This window comes from Dipteris shenzhenensis, chromosome 30 (assembly GCF_047967505.1).
Source record: "Dipteris shenzhenensis isolate YYH24624 ecotype China chromosome 30, Dip_SZ_1.0, whole genome shotgun sequence".
Lineage (NCBI taxonomy): Eukaryota > Viridiplantae > Streptophyta > Polypodiopsida > Gleicheniales > Dipteridaceae > Dipteris > Dipteris shenzhenensis.
In genome coordinates, this window is record NC_141625.1 from 11,117,967 (window position 1) to 11,134,267 (window position 16,301).

General features: G+C 50.5%; 1 protein-coding gene across 1 annotated transcript in view; it reads left to right on the forward strand.

The window, feature by feature from the left end:
* Positions 1 to 14,148, forward strand: part of LOC147881712 (F-box/LRR-repeat protein 15-like) — a 64,114-nt gene extending 49,966 nt beyond the window's left edge. Inside the window, exons 17-18 of the mRNA XM_087401255.1 lie at positions 13,648 to 13,704; positions 13,831 to 14,148. Of these exons, the coding sequence (XP_087257381.1) occupies positions 13,648 to 13,704; positions 13,831 to 13,863 (90 nt within the window). The 3' untranslated portion in view covers positions 13,864 to 14,148. The remainder of the gene's footprint in view (positions 1 to 13,647; positions 13,705 to 13,830) is intronic.
* The last annotated feature ends 2,153 nt before the right edge of the window (positions 14,149 to 16,301 follow it).

The window sequence follows — 16,301 nt, forward strand, 5'->3', positions numbered from 1 at the left end:
CGAGTATGAATGAACAGCCATCGGGGTGGTGAGTAATGCCACCGAAGGCCCTGCGTAGTCTGTGCGAAGAAGAGGCCCTGTGTGTCCCAAGCCCGGAGGAAGCGTCTCCGCTTCTTCTGACCGGCCCGGGAGTCTCCCTGAATCTGGTCCCACTGGCCTCTGAGAGTATGAATAATCTCACTCCAAATCTCCGCCATGATCTGGGCAGTAGATAAGGAGGTGCCACCTAGGATCTGCGCGCAGCGCGAGGTCCAGATGTGCCACCCTGTGATGCTGCTAATAATCTCCCAGACTGGCTGCCTCTCCCGGACTCCTGTATCAGCCTCTGCTAGGTGCTGTGGGATGCCCTCGAGCGGTCCCCACGTCCCCTGTGTAATAAGGAAAGTGGGGTCCCGTTGGCATGCCTCGAATAGGTGATGAAGACCAGGTGCGGTGCTGCACCAACAGAACGCGCCCCAAGTGATCAATCCTAGCTCTGGTGCTGCGCGAGTAAGAATCCCAAAAGTCCACCTCCACACTTCTTGGGCGCGCGTGCAGCTCCACAGGCAGTGTTTTGGTGTCTCCTCATCCGCATGGCAAATCTGGCAGCAACCATCCTAGCCTATCTGCCTCAACCAGCTCCCCACTGGAAGACCTTTGTGGGCCAGAAGCCACAGGAAGTATGAGATCTTCCGCGGCCGCCAGCTCTCCCACAAGGCCTTCCAGAATGCCTGCAAAAAGAACCTGGAAATACCCTGTGCATACCAGCTGGGTCGTTGAGTGGGGGGGCGGCACTGCATCCTCCCGAGAACTCGCCTGCCCAGAGTCGTATTGTAGGCGAAGAAGGAGGTTGGTCCCTGTCCTGTCACAATCTCTGGCCACCACCACTCTCCTGGGTCCCACTCAAGCTCTGCCAAGGCCCGCCCCTCCCAAAGCCAAAGGCGCCAAAGCTGCACCTGGTCCTGCTCGATGCTAGGGTCGGTATGCCAGACCTTCCCCAAGAGGCCTACGACCCGAACCCTCTGCCACGGGAGTAGGGGGTCGATGAGCGCACCCTCTCTCCTGAGTCTGCCATCCCCAGAGGCCGCGAAGAAGGAGATAGAAGAGTCATCCAAGCGTCCTGCGATCACCAGTGGAATGCCGCGGGGGGTGAACTGTCCCAGCCAACGGGTATCACCAGGCATGAGAATCTGATGCTCCGGTGGAACCAACCAAGAAGCTGGGATCGCACCGTCGATCTCCGTACGTCTCGCCTGGGCTCCTCGTACACCTCCAGCTGCGTCTGCAAGATCTGTCATCTCCAGATGTCTGTACGTATCCCTCCAAACACGAAGGGATCGGGCTGGCCCCCTCATCCAGCCGTCCCACCTGATATGTGATCTCTCCTCCAACTGAAGACCCTCGGCATCTCTGACCTGACCGTTCCAGATAAGCGACTGTCGATCGATCTCCTCCTGACAGCTGGGAGGGGACTGAATGAGACTGAGACGGAGCCGCCTCCAAACCATGAGGAGGCTACGAACGAGTGGGGAGCGGGGCTGAGTGAGCGGGGCGGAAGTGAAGATCCACCTGAGGGACGGTAGCCACTCTCCACCTCGGCGCGGGACACAAGAGCCGACTCCCTGCTGAAGTAACATCTTCCACGTCTGTCCCCCTGGGGTCAAACCGCGAATGATAAGCTTGCCTAACAAGGCCTGACTCTGAAGCTCTGGATCAATGACCCCCAGACCACCCTCAGCCTGTGGAAGAATGACTGTCTGCCAAGCAACCCTGGCTCTGGTATCTCTATGCCCATCCTCCCCAGACCAAAGGAAGTTCCGAACCAACCTCCTGAGCTGTGCCACGCTGGATCTCGAGAAGCACCAGCAGGAAGCCACATACCAAGCCGTGGCTAGAAGGACCTGGTTAACTACCAAGGCACGACCTGCAAGGGAAAGCTTAGCAGTGCTCCAGAAAGCCAGCTTCCGTCGGATGGAATCTAGCACCGGGAGAAACTGTTGAGCTGGCGTGATGTCTAGGCCAACCTGGAAGCCAAGGTATCTAGCTGTCTGTCCACGTGGAATCCATCTGAAGCCCAGAAATCGCCCCCACTGAGAACACGCCCCCGGGTCTGTGAGAAAACCAACTGATTTGTTCCAGTTGATTTTCGCACCAGCGGCCGAGCAGAAAACCTCCAGGGCCATCCGCACCCTCTCTAGCATCCTCTCATCGTCCTGGACATAAAGGGCTGTATCATCTGCGTACTCCGAGTCCAGAAGCTCCGTGTCCTCCCGGAGTGGAAGGCGAACACCCCTGAGCCCTGTGGACCTCGCCCGAAGGTAGTAAGTCATGGCCTCGGCGAAGAAGAGAAACAGGTAAGGAGCCAGGGGACAGCCCTGACGTACTGATCTCTCCAAGCTAAAGCGCTCACCCATCCTGCCTCCAATGATGACTCTGCTAGACGCTGTCCTGTACAAAGCTGAGATACCCTGAATCCAACCTGCCGGGAAACCTAGCCGCTCCAGAGTCCCCTCCAAAAAGGACCAGTCCACGCGATCGTAGGCCTTCTCGAAGTCGAGAAGTAAAATGGCAAGGTGTGATCCGCTGTATTGAGCCCACTCCGTCGCCTCTGAAAAGGTGAAGACATTATCCAGGATACTGCGATCCTGGACAAAGCCTGTCTGAGTGTCATGGACGAGGTCTGGAAGTAGAGGCCGAACTCTGGCACTGATCATCTTGGCGAGGATTTTGTAGGCAGTGGTAAGGAGAGTGATCGGACGCCACTGGTGGATCTCCTGTCTATCTCCTCCCTTCGGAATGAGGCAAATCAGTCCTGAGGAAAGGCACTTTGGCATCTGACCGCTGCTGAAAATCCCCTGCAGAGCTGCAAGGAGGGGCTGATGGATCTGGTCCCAGAAGGAGGTGAAAAATGCTCGGGATAGCCCATCCTCACCTGGGCATTTTTGTCCGTCAATAGCCATCAAGGCCTCCAACATCTCATCCGAGGTGAACGGCGCCAACAACGTCGCCTGCATGCTAGGTTGGACCAGGGATGGAATGTGCCTCCACACCTCCTCACGGGCACGACTAGCACGAGGGGCAAGCGGCTCCTGCTGGAAGAGGGTCTTGTAGAAGTCAGTGGCCAACCCCAGGACCTCCCCCGGATCCGTAACGATGTGACCATCCGCTGTCCTGAGACTCCGAAGCTGATCACCTGCAGCTCTCTGGCCGTGCGTCCTGAAGAACTCCCTGCACATCCGGTCACCCTTTCGGGCCCAGAAGGAGAGAGAGGCGTGATAGGAGAACTCGGAGCGACGCTGGAGGGTCTCCTCCAAGAGGGCTCTGGCTCGAAGGGCCTGGATCCGAAGCTCCTCCGAGCCCGGGGAAGACTGCTGAAGTCGCTGAATGGAGGCGAGGTCCCTCCAAAGAGCTCTCTCTCTGTCCCACCAATCCTGTCGAACCTGTAGGGCTGCGAGCTGGCAGATCTGACTGGACTCCTGCAGAGCCTGCGCGACCGAGTCTACCAGATCCACTCCCTCCCCCCAGTCTCTGTCCCAAAGACTGCAAATGCTGCTGCGCACGTCCACCCTCGAGAAGATGGAGTCGGGAATCCTGCATGATCGGGGGGGGAGAGTCTGGGCTGCCGAATCTAATGATAGGAGCACAGGCGCATGGTCGGAGAGTGTCGTCCCTGGAACTATACCCGCCTGGCCGCCTCTGCTGATGGCCCAATCACTGACATAAAACCTATCAAGCCTCTCCAGGAGTCTGCCTCCTTCCCTGCGGAAGCCCCAAGAGAAGTCCAGGCTCCCGTGCCAACGCCGGAAGGACGGGTCTCTCCAACTGTCCCTCCCTCCTGTCGCGAAGATAAAAGAGTCCCAAGCTGACTGCTCTGCCTGAGCCATACCTGTGAACTCCGGATCTCTACCCTGCTGGTCCTCCAAGGTCTCCAGGTTGTTGAAGTCTCCTCCAACAATCCAGGAATCCATGTCTGGAAGAATCCCTGTAAGTGTCCTCCAGAAGGTGGCTCTGCATCGGAGGTCTGTGGGAGCATAAATGTTGAGGATTCCTATTTTGGATCCCTCCAAATTCAGGCCTACCCAAAGGGCTCGGCTTGGGATCAACGTGCCGTGACCGAAAACTACCTGGGCTAACTGCTCGCACACGGAGGTACAGACACCCCCGCTCCTCCCCTGTGCGCCGATCGAAGGCTCCCAATAAGTGTAGGAGCGTCCAGGGAGAACCTTCCCGCAGCTACGGGAATGAGCCGCAGAAAGCTTGTGCTCCTGGAGCAGCAGTACATCCAATCGACCAATCACTGCAGGCTGAAGTTCCTGTCGCAAAATGAGCTTCCTGGGACCACGGGTGCCCGAAGAGTGAAACCCGTTCACATTCCAGGATACGAGGTGTAGGCTCATGGAGAGGGATGGGGGGCTGCGAACAGCTGTCTGCTCGCGGTCGAAGTCGAAGAAGAATCAGACATATCGGAATGGAGGCGCTGCCGCTTATGAGAAGGTTTGGAGGGGGAGACGGGGTCGTCCTGCCCGTTCTTCAACACCTTCAGCAATGGCGAGAGGCCTCTGGTGCCATGAGCAAATGCTTTCTCGAGCCAGCTCGAGATCTCTGAAGTGGTCATCCCGTAGAAGGTTCGGAGTTTCTGTTGGGACCAAGCTCTGACATCCTGGGGAAGAGGCCATGACAGGGGGGGTCTGAGGATCACAATCAGTCGGAAGCGTTTGGCAGCGCAACGCCACCGCAAGCGCACATCGCCCTCGGACCACTGAGTCTCGAGGAGCTGCCCACCGGACGGGCCTATCCAGGAGCAAATCTGGGCGTGTGTCTGCTCTCTGAGAGCCTCCCATACCGAGTCGTTTGTCCAGGTCTCGGTGCCATCGCTGAGGAACGTGAAGGCGAAGCTAGGGCCATCCCTGGGAGCCAAGGCAGCAATCTTCCCGTCGGCCCCTTTGCGGAGCAGGAAGATACTAATGTCGAGACAAGCCGGGAAGGTCCCAAGGTCGGCCACATCCAGGTAGTCCCAGGGGCCAGATCTGTAAAAGTCTCGAGGAAGCTCTCTCTCCTGGAGCTGAGACCCAGCTGAGTCTGCCACTGAGGGGCTAGCGGGAAGGGAAGCCTGCTCCACTGGTGGTATAGACTCCGGGTGTCCTGCCATCGGGGGGGGAGGGGGAGGAGGCTGCGGGATAGGCGACTCGGGCTCCACGGAGGCGACTGGCGGAGAAGGTGGAGGAGGTGGAGCGGGGGCTGCACTCGGCTGGAAAGCCGACGGTGCAACTAACTCTGTAGGAGAGGCGAGGGGGACAGGGGGGAGGGGGATGGGGATGCATCTGGAACTGGGGCTGAGGGGGAGGGGGAGGGGGAGGAGACTGGGGAAGAGGAGGCGGGGGCTGAAACTGCGGGTCGGGCGAAGGGGGGGAAACTGGGGAGCAGGCGGGGGGGTGGGAGAGAGGAGGATCTGAGGCTGAGGGGGGCGGGCTGCCGTCGAAGAAGAAGCTCTCCCAGGTCCCTGGGGCATCTGCCTGCCAGGTCTCTGGAGTGCTGCTGCAGGAAGGGTAACCTCTGCCTCCTTGCCTTTATCCGAAATCTTCTTGTTCTTTCCTCTTTTCCTTCGAACCTCGGTCCAACCGCCCACTACCTCTGGCCCAGGCTCCGACTGCCTCGGCTCCTCCTGACGTGGCTGTCCGGGGGGGGTGGGGGCGGAGGGGGCGGGGGCGGGGAGGGTCGAGACGAGCTGGCGAAGCGTGGACAAGTAGCCGCCAAGTGCCCAAAGCCGTGGCACCGCAGGCACTGACCTGGCTGTCCGGTGACTATCATGCTCTGGGTGATACTGTCGGCACCTGTCACAATCTCGATCACTGCAGGGAGAGTCGCAGGATCCGCCACAGCCACACGGACTCGGGGAGCTCCTGCCGTGGTCACCGCGTCGGCAAAGGTGTCGTGCATGACCCAGCCAAAATGGGAGCCCAAGTCCCTGACAATCGGCCGCAGCTCAGTAGCAAGCCCTGGAAAAACTAGTGTCACTGGGTGGCGAGGTATACGGAACCGAACATCGAAGTCCGCTGCGCTGAAACCACGGTACCACGGGACTATCATGATGATCTTCCCCTCCACCGATGTGGGGGAACCGGCAATCAGGTTGCTCGCAGCTTTCTCACTGGAGAGTTTGAGCCAGAAGATGCCCCTTCCCATAAGGGCCACCTCCTCTATATGGCCATCCTCTAGCAGGAGAGTGGACTGGAGCCAGTCCCTGATGGTAGACCTGGAGGGGGAGTGTCCAATGACTCTACCGTAAACAGAGGTACGAGCAAAGTCAATGGCTACCTCCTGAACACGGGATGATTGTTGCTCTGTCAGGATAACGCGGTAGGCATCTGAAGAGGGAGGGTCCGACTGGGCCTCCGGATCCGGGCAGGGGGCCGCCATACCGCCAAGACTAACTGCAAGCTTCCGATGAGGAAAAACAGGCTGCCACCCAAGAAGGGGATGAAGCGGGAGGTGGAGCCTGGGGGTGAGGCGGGCGAGGCGAAGTGAGGGGACGGGGGGTCGAAGCGGAGGGCGGGGTGAAGGCTGCGGGGTGCGGGGAGTACAGAAGGGCGCGGGAGGGCCGGGGGGGGGCGAGGTTGGAATGGCGGGGTGAAGCGGGGGGCGGGGAGAGCGGAATGAGGCGGGGGCCGGTGAAGCGAGGGGGTGAAAGAGCAGCGAGGGGGCGGGTTGGAGCGGGGTGGATGGCGAGGGAGCAGCGAGGGGCGGGCTGGAGCGGAGGCGAGGCGAGGGCGAGGCGGGCTGGAGCGAAGGGGGCGGGTTGGAGCGGAGGCGAGGGGGTGGGTTGGAGCGGAGGCGAGGCGAGGGCGAGGCGGGTTGGAGCGGAGGTGGCGGGTTGGAGCGGCGGCGAGGGCGGGTTGGAGCGGGGGCGAGGGGCGGGCTGGAGTGGCGGCGAGTGGGCGGGTAGGAGCGAGGGGGCGGGTAGGAGCGAGGGGGCGGGGTGGAGCGGAGGCAAGGGGGCGGGTTGGAGCGAGGGGCGGGTTGGAGCGGAGGTGAGGCGAGGGGAGCGAGGTGGCCGGCGGGGGGGGGGGGAGGGGGAAGGGGGTCGAGGGCGGAGGGGAGGGGTGGAGGTGGTCGCGGCGAGGGGGAGGTAGGGGCTAACGGCGAGGGGGGAGGGGAAGCTCGCAGGAGCACAACAGACGGCATTTCCCAACCATAGACAATAGTGCAAGTGAAATGGCATCCCAATACTACAGAAAGAAAGAATACTATAAGACCATCCCAACCCATGGACTTTCATTTGTCACATGATCTGACGGCATCGTTGTTTCTCTATAATCAAGAAACAAGCTACTACTGTCCAAGATAAAGGAAAAACAAAAGTCTCTTCTACTCCCAATGGTAACATTTAAATGCCATCTGTAGCTCCAATAAAAGCCAAGGGAAAAACTCTAAATGAAGGTTGGCAAACCTAGAGGAAATAGTCATAGCTAGGAGACCTCTTCAACCTCATACATGGACAAGTGCATCATCTAATGGGCATACCCCTACTGTGAATTCAAGCACGGGCATTAGTTGGGCTGCGGTGATTGCGAGTTGTACTCTGTTCTTAGAAGATGAAGTTGCATTGATATTGCATGGACCTCAGGATCATGCTTTGGATCCTCAGGTGGACATGCAGTCTTGATTTGCTTTGGTGAGATAGTGAATGTACAAATCTGTAAATCTGTAAATATGCTGGCACAAATAAAATGTCTCGACTTACAATGTACATGGCTTATGTGATCTGCGAACATCGAAGGTTGTATGGGCATATGTTAAGAGATCAAAGTCTGATATAGTGGCCTTACATGAGCACAATCCCCATGGTTATGCAAGACTAGACAAGACATTTTATTGGATATAACATTTCCTATGCTAGTGATAGCTCTTTTTCCGAAGTGATGTTCCTTGGCAAACATGCCCTTCAGCGTGTAGTTTTTAATGACCAAGAAGGTCAATGGATTGTGATGCATGTCTTTTGCAAGGCTCCACAATCTTCACAAAGTAGTGCTTTAATCTGGCAAGCTATGTGCAATATCCATGGAAGCAAAATGCCTTTCTCTGTGGGGATCTCAATAATGCGCTCTAGCCAAGAGATACTACCTATGCTTTGCACCTGAGAAAATAAAATGGACTCAACTACTACTCTAGTTTGGGCTTGTTGACCTTTGGAAAGAGACACGGCCCTTATACATTTCCGCATAATGCGCACACGTCTATCGAGCCCATTTGGATCGCTAGTATATGCTTAAAATGTGCATCATTATGGTGTGCACATTCACTTGTAATGTGTGGGCTGATTATGCAGTCCAGCATTCAGATCACGCTCCTCTCTGGTTACAAATGTCTTTTTATGACATGCAAAAAGATAAATTACCGGATAAAAGACTGCTCCTCATAAATAATAGTTATTTGCAACATGAGGCATAAAAAGATATGGTGTGTGATGCTATTGCTCCTCTTTGGGCAAACTGTCACATCGATGTTGACTATGCATGTTATGGGTATGCAACATGTAATTCGTGAGTATGGCAAGAACCACATGCATTCTCTCAAGGAGGATGTTGCTAAGGCTAAAAGCACTTGTCCGGACTTGCCATAAATCAGTCAATTTCGGGAATTATCTCATGCTGAGGCTACTTGTCTATGTCGGGCTAGACATTCCTATAATATAATGACCATAGCAAGGTTGAGAGGTGGAAAACCAAGGCCAGGCGAATGGGCTTTCACTTTTAAGGGCTGCTCTCCCAAGGATTTTTTTGGAGGCTTATACTATAGGAGGCAAATTTCAAATATTTGTAAGGTTCAAAATGAGGATGGTAATTGGACCAATTTGCAGGCACAACTTGCAAAGGCATGTGTTAATCAGTTTTGGAATGTTGTTTCTCCGTCACATGCTATGATGTCTGCTCAGCAGGTACTTCTCCAACATGTCAGTCCAATTTTGTATCCTCATCAAACTATGCAACTTTGAAGTTCCAAGTCGAAGGTCCCAGGGGCATCCTTGTTTTTAAGGAAGCAAGCACTGCTTCTGGAGGCATCTTAAGCAATGCCAAAGGACATTGCGAGGCCATGTGACCGCCAAATTTTATGCATTCAAAGCGTGCACCTACAAAGACACCCCATTTGAGCTTATAAAAAGCATTGCCCATGGCAACATTATCACAGTTACAAAATACGATTCTGATTTGGGGACATTTGTGTCCCACTATATGCAAAATCTTTTAGAATTCCCATTTTGCCAGGGTGGACAAACCACCTTGCCCAACAAGGCTGCAATTGTTTGCAAAAGTTTCTCCAAGTATTGAGGGAAATCCAAAACCTCTACCCAGACCGGGTAGCAATGCCTGATCAAAACCCTTAACATAATGAAATTAGGCTTTGTAATCTAAATCATCATCCTAAAAGATGGCATCCAAAACAATGATTTAAGTCCTTGCAAAGTTACATTTACGCCATTTATCCCACTTAGAAGAAACAAAGCTGCCTCAGCTTAAAAAGCTTGATTCGGCATGATGAAATTGTAAGAAAGTAAGAAATTATGTGTCAAAGAGTTTCTTTGAGAAAAGCTAGCAAAAAATTGCTGAAATATAGTGGTAGCGAGTTATTGCCCTTCTCAATGGTCCATGGAAGACTCTAGCCAATCCAACTTACCAATGTCTTTCAAGATATTATTTAACCCATGCTCCATGCAAGGAGTGAAAGTAATATAAGAGTACGTATCTTCAAGAATCTTTCTTGCTGTCCTGTTAGAGTTCTCACCATTAAAAACTGAATAACAGTATTTGCACTCACAAACTCAATGGCCTTCATCCAAATGCTAGGCCACCTCTCAACTGATATTCCCTCCTTTGAATCGTCAATAGCCTTAATTAAAAAGATGACCTCTCTAGCATATGCAATGATCCTTTGAATACATAAACTCCTAGAGTCAGTCCATCCATCTCCCATTAATGTGACACAACATTCAGCCACACCTCTTCAATGGTACTCATGAGGAAGGAGTGTAGGGCCACATGAGGGAGGAGTGTATGATGATCCAAAGGCTGCAATCTCCTTCACCATATCAATGAAATAAGGACTGCAGACTTTTACCGTGGGTACATCTGCTCTATAAAAGAAACGGCCCACTACTAATCTGCATGTGCTCTCTTTCCAAGATGCCATGAGGCCACAAGTCCAGCTGGTATGACTCTCAAGGCTGGCGAAGTGGTAGCCCCACATGTATGTGCAAATGAAAATATGCTCCCAAACGATGAGGCAGAAATGGATGCAAAAACAAAAGCAGGTCTGCTACCACAAATGAAAGAACCCGTTGCACCTAGGTTGGCGATGCTCAACCTCGAGAATCAAGAATCACATACGTGTTCCAATAATGTACACCCACTCTACAAGTGCATTAAATGTGCAGGGTTTGTTGTTGGCACTACACGGCACGGGAAATACCTTGCCTCCTCACTCCCATCAAATGAGCCACACTTTGTCTAAGCCTCTGATTTTTGTTGCTCTTTCGCCTCGTAATACTTGGCAAGGTAATCAAGCTACAACCACCAAGGAGACTTATAGTCCGTCTCAATGCCAAAGGAAGAGCCATTGAAAGAAAGGATGAATGAGAGGGAGAGGGAGGAATAGACAGCAGCAAAAAATGCAATAAAAGAGAATTTTGGGACTGAAGATTTGCTGCAGCCTGCAAAGCAAGGAGGAGAGAGATCAGCAGAGAAATGTGAAGGGGAGAGGCAGAGAGGAGGGACTGACCCTTGAGCGGAGATCTCAGCTCAGAGGAGGGGGCTGAGGCTTGATCCTAGAGGGCAGAGGCTAGAGGAGGGGTTGAGGGAGGGCTGAAAGGATGACAGGGCTAGAGGAGGCTCAGTGGAGAGGAGGCAGCAAGAAACAATGCCAAAATGGCAATGTTTCAGCATTTTCTTCTCCAAACGTGTCGCAACACCAGAAATCAGAACCCTGGCCACTAATCGAAGGGTTGTAGCAAACCCTTGATATGTATCTGGCAGTCCATTCAATGTGGTACTGACAAGCTGTGAATTTGGCACCACCTCATCAATGTTGGCAAGTTGTTCCATGAGGTCCTTGACCTTTGTTAGGTATGCATCCATAGAGTCACCTTCATTCATGCTGACTTCCTGTAATTGCCTTCTTAAATATGCAAGACGTGCCTCATTGCGAATCTGATAGAGAGAAGCCAATTTATCCCAAGCATCCTTTGCTGTCCTACAAGACCGGATGTGTGGAATAATGATTCTCTTGCATGATAAAGCAATACATGAATGTGCATTTGCATCTCTTGCATCCCATCTTGACTGTTCCTGAGTTGGAAGAGTAGTAGCAGGAGTGCTAGAGGATGAGGCATCAGGAGTAGTACCCCCTGCAGAGGGACCTGCAGTAGAGGCAACCAGTGTGGCATTGGCTGGCCTAAGATCAACCCCAGAAACAATATTCCACAAATGCTTTGCAACAAGAATATGTTTCATGAGATAAGACCACATCGGATAGTTGGTGCCATCCAACTTATCATCTTCACGAAGAACACCAAATAAATCTTGATTGTTTCCAGCCATAGCAAATGTGATACCCTGAAAGAGACCTGAATACCTAAAAGTCTCAAGGCTATCACTGCAAAAAGCTGGCTGTCCAAAAATGACAGCAAATATCTGCAAATTTTCGACCCAAATCAAAGGGCAAATGCAGATCTGACCCAAATGTGACAGTGGTAGGCAATGTTCACTGCAAAAACAGCAAATCTGGCAAAAGCCCCAAATTTATTGAGGGCAAATAGGCCAAAAAGTGGGCAAATGCAGAAAAGCCTCAAATTTTGCTGAGATGTTTGCAAATGTGACCCAATGTATGATAATCTGACTAAATGTCCTGCAGAAAAGACTCAATATCTGATAATCAGACCCAATGTATAGCCTCAAGGCTTTAAACTGCAAAAGTATGATTTACTGTCCCAAACACTAGTTGAAATTGAGCTCCCAACACAAAAGCCCCAAATTTTGTTGATCTGAGTGATGACGTGGCACAATGTGACAGTCCTGAACCTGAAAATAACTGAAAACTTCAATTTTTGGAAGGATCTCAGTTGTCAACCTTGTCCAAAGTATTGTATTGAGAGGTTGAAGGTCCAGATGTCAAAAGTCCTAAAATTTCTGTTGGAAATTAGGGTTTGACAGTTAAAACTGTTAAAAACAGTAAAAGACTGCAAACATTGCTTGTGAATCAGCTTCTGGTCCTCTGAACTTAAAGCTGAGACTTAAAAGACCTCTGTAGGTAGATTATAACAGACCACGGAGCTGCTGCAGGTCGAAGTGCAAAAAACGGCTGGAGCGTAACTGGAACTGCCTTCAGGCACTTTGAAATAAATGTGTGGCTGCAGGTGTTTTCTGTGGAGGTCTCTGAGGAGGTCGCGATAGCAGGACGCCTCCTGCAGATGACTCTGAAGAGGTCACGTGAGCTGGACGCCTAGATCTGAGGCTAGTTGAGGTCGCGGGGGCTAGGGGCCTGGATCTGCAATACAAAAGTGGCGATAGATGGCCACGGGTACTGCAGAGGACCTCGAAAATGCTGCAGATGGAGCCTACAAGCAGTTGCCTCAGCTTGGAACCAGCAATGAGGTACGTTTTGGCGACGAAAAAGCACTGGAAGCTTGGGATAGCATCTGGAGGAAGCGTACGGAATCCGTATGTGCCTGTACGGACGTCCGAACTTGTGTACGGATAGTACGGGAAAATGACGCAGGAAGCAAATTTGGGCTCTGATACCATTGTAGGATCGATTGAGAGAGAGAGAGAGAGTGCAAGTAGAAAAGTGTCACACAAGTCTTAGCCGTCACGTCAAACTTGGACAATAAAAAACAAAGGAGTACAAGGTACAAGTACCTAGACTTAGGACTAAGTGTCCTAGGTGTCACATAGGACTAAGTGTCCTATGTGGCCTAAAAGGCACTAACACCACAAGTGCCTATATTTATGCCTACAAGGCACATACCATGGCCTATAGGGCATCACTAGAACCACCAGGAGATGGCCTACATTTATTTTGCTAGAGGAGCGACTCCAGGTCCATTTCCATAGATCTTGCCTTGGCAAGCTATTCTGGTTGTTTACTGTTCATCCTGTCAGGCTGGGATATGATCTTTTCTTTCATTGGGTTTGTTATTGGGCACTATCGACTGTATGGGAGGTTCGCAATCATAGGGTCTTTGGTGATCCACTCTTGGCTAGGTATCACTTCTTCGCGCATCTCTACGGCAATCCTTCTATGACTGTCTTCAAGCGCGGGATCTTGATCATCCTGTTTCCTTTTCATATAATGAGATTTTCTGATGTTGTAGCTGGCTGTCTCCTTCTTGGGGACTGTTTTTTAAATATAAAAACAAATGGATTTCACCCAAAAAAAATGTGTATGTGTGCGCGCGTGCACATGCATGTGCATGTGAATGTGGGATGCATGCACACAGAGAGAGAGAGAGAGAGAGAGAGAGAGAGAGAGAGAGAGAGGGGGGGGGGAGAGAGAGAGAGAGAGAGAGAGAGAGAGAGAGAGAGGGGGGGGGGGGGGGGAGGGGGAGATACTAGCTAGGGTGCTAGTTAAAGTGTGGCTCATCTCTGGATTGTTACAACTTTTGTAAATCTCTGGCAGGTGTCTCTGGAAGCTCTTGCACGCGTGCGTGCAGCCTGTCCCAGGCTCAAGCGGCTTGTAACTTCCATATCAGCATAATTTGAGATTCATGGATGCATATGCAGATGTTTTTAACAGGAGGGTTTTTCAGCTTATATCACCTAGAAAGGGCTGCTGAAAGTTGGTTATATGGTTGTTTGCCAGATTTTGGACCTCAATCATGGTCCGGTGACCTGATGGTAATGTGGAGATCACTTGAGTCTATGCTCTGAAATTGCAGCTCTCGTATATATTTGTTATATATATCTTTATTTATTCATTTATCCGTAAATGCTCTATGTAGCGTTTTTGAATGGGACGCTTGCTGTAGAAGTGGCTGAAAGGATTTTTGCAGAATCTGAGAATTTAATTGCTTGAGGATTCCTCCAGAGCATATGGAATATTGAACTCAAGCTAGAATATGTTTATAATCACATTGTGTCTTTGATAAGTTTGATTAAAGAAGACTGGCTTTGTTATTCTGCCCATTTCCAGAGTGATTTATGATGTCTGTACTGGATTAGAGCTTGGAAATCTTGGGAGAAGACAGCAGGTCCTCGAAATGAAGATTGTTTCTTTATGTTGTTTCTGTACAGCGTGCAATATATTTTCTGACAAGGGTTCCAATAGGACACTCTTTTTTAAATGTGCATGCTGTCTGGCATGGGGAGTTCTATTATCTCAAATTTCCTTTACAGAGCAGGAATTCTTGTAGATCTTGCGGTCGGGCAGGAATTGTGCTGAAGCAGTGAGTTTCAATGTTGTGCTATGGTTAATCATGTCGGGAAATTGCAATAAGGCTTGTGCTTCTTTGTAGTACCAACTAGAGACTAGGCATGTCCCATGAATTTTCTAACTTTTAAGCAGCCCACAGTTGGTGACTAAGTCCATGACCAGAGCAGTGCCGCTGCAGTCGAATAACCTCTAAAGTTGTACCTTTCTAGACAGCTACAGACAGCTAGAGATGGGTAACTGGTTTTAGTATACAATGGAAACATAGGTAATGACGATGAAATTGTGAGACTGTAGTTGTTAGCAGAACTTCAGTCCAGTGAGTTTCAAGGGCAGCTATTGTAATTCACATTGCTAGCTCTTGCTTCAATGGCATCTTAGCCTCGTCCTAAAGCGTTGGGCTGTTGGGAGTGTTTGGGAAGGCTTTGTGCTTTGCCAGTGTGATGGTTTTGGAAGTCGTAGTGTTTATGAGAACACAGGCTTGATAAGTTGTGTGAGTATTAAACCTTCCCGTCAGAGTTGCCAAAGATACAGAACAATTATAAGAGTGCATTTTTCACTCTTTAATAGCTGATCCTTGACATTTGGCAGCCCAAATGAGGGCAATACAAATGGATACTCAATGGTTCTAACATTCTCGTGTCTCCCTAGAGGAAACATCCACACACTAGTTAAGGAATTTGTCAAGACTAGTCTTGGAGGGGTGCCAACATGGCAAATAGAAAATGGCTATAGGATATGTACAGTGATTCAAGACCTTTTTCAGCCAGCATGGTTTGCTTGGAACCCTCTCCATCTATCCAGCTTATTGATAAATCTCTCAATGACCCATTCCCATTTATCCTTAAATGAAAAGTCAAAACCTAGCTGGTTACGTAAACTTGGGAATGAAAGTGCCATTGGGAAATCTTTGGCAGCCTAGCTGGTTACGTAGACTGTCTTTTACTAGAGAGGGTCTCTCGAGTGGTGGTCTTTTTTGAATCTTTGTTCTTGTTGAATTATTTAAACAGTCGTGAAGTTTTGGAAGGACTTACAGACTATGGGAGTTGGTTTATTAGTAGGAGAAGACCTTGCATGCTCTTATGGATTATGGGTGTTGGTTTTTTCACAGTAGAGGACCTTGCATGCTCTTGTGGTAGGTGCCAAGTGACCTGGAGCTAGAAAAGGACGTGAGCAATAAGTCAATGAATCTCATAGAGGATGTTTAGTTTGATTAGAAGCATCAAGGCAACACAATTGCAATTCACTTTTGGCACCTTGGGACAAATCACAATCAATGCACGACTCCTTTGGAGCAAATCGTGGTAACTGGTAGCATGGTTGGAGTTGGAAACGTGTTGAAGTTATGGGAATGAAATCGTCATCAAGATAGAGTGTTGGGAGAGAAGGGTAAGGAAGAAAACATAGCACTAGGGCCCATAATTAAGGGTTGGATCCCCTCAATGATCGTTATTGCAACAGAATAAGGCTTCATACAATGTATGTGTCTTCCGGAGCTATGAGGCTCTCCTTTTATAGACTTAGCCTCCAACCCAAAAGCAAGAAGAGCTTTCTAATAAGTTGGGGCTAGCTTTTAGCTTATTTATTGTTCTTTTTAAGCCTAAATTAGGCATACTTTTCTCAGAAAGCTGAGCTTTCCTTGAAATCAGCTTTAGTGGCTTTACTTGGAAATTGTGCTGGAATGTCTTGTTGATTTGGCCTTGTGGAGCTCCTCGTAAAGTAAGTATTCACATCTTGGTGCTTTTCGCCTTGTGAATTGTTTTTTGCACTTTTTCTTTATTCTAGGATCTATTTGCACTCCTCTTGGTCCTACACATTGCCACAAACAAATATTATCACTTCAACCCGTTTAAGTTTAGTCTAATGCATGTATTCTAGTAGTTGGATTTTTTCTAGTCCCTTGT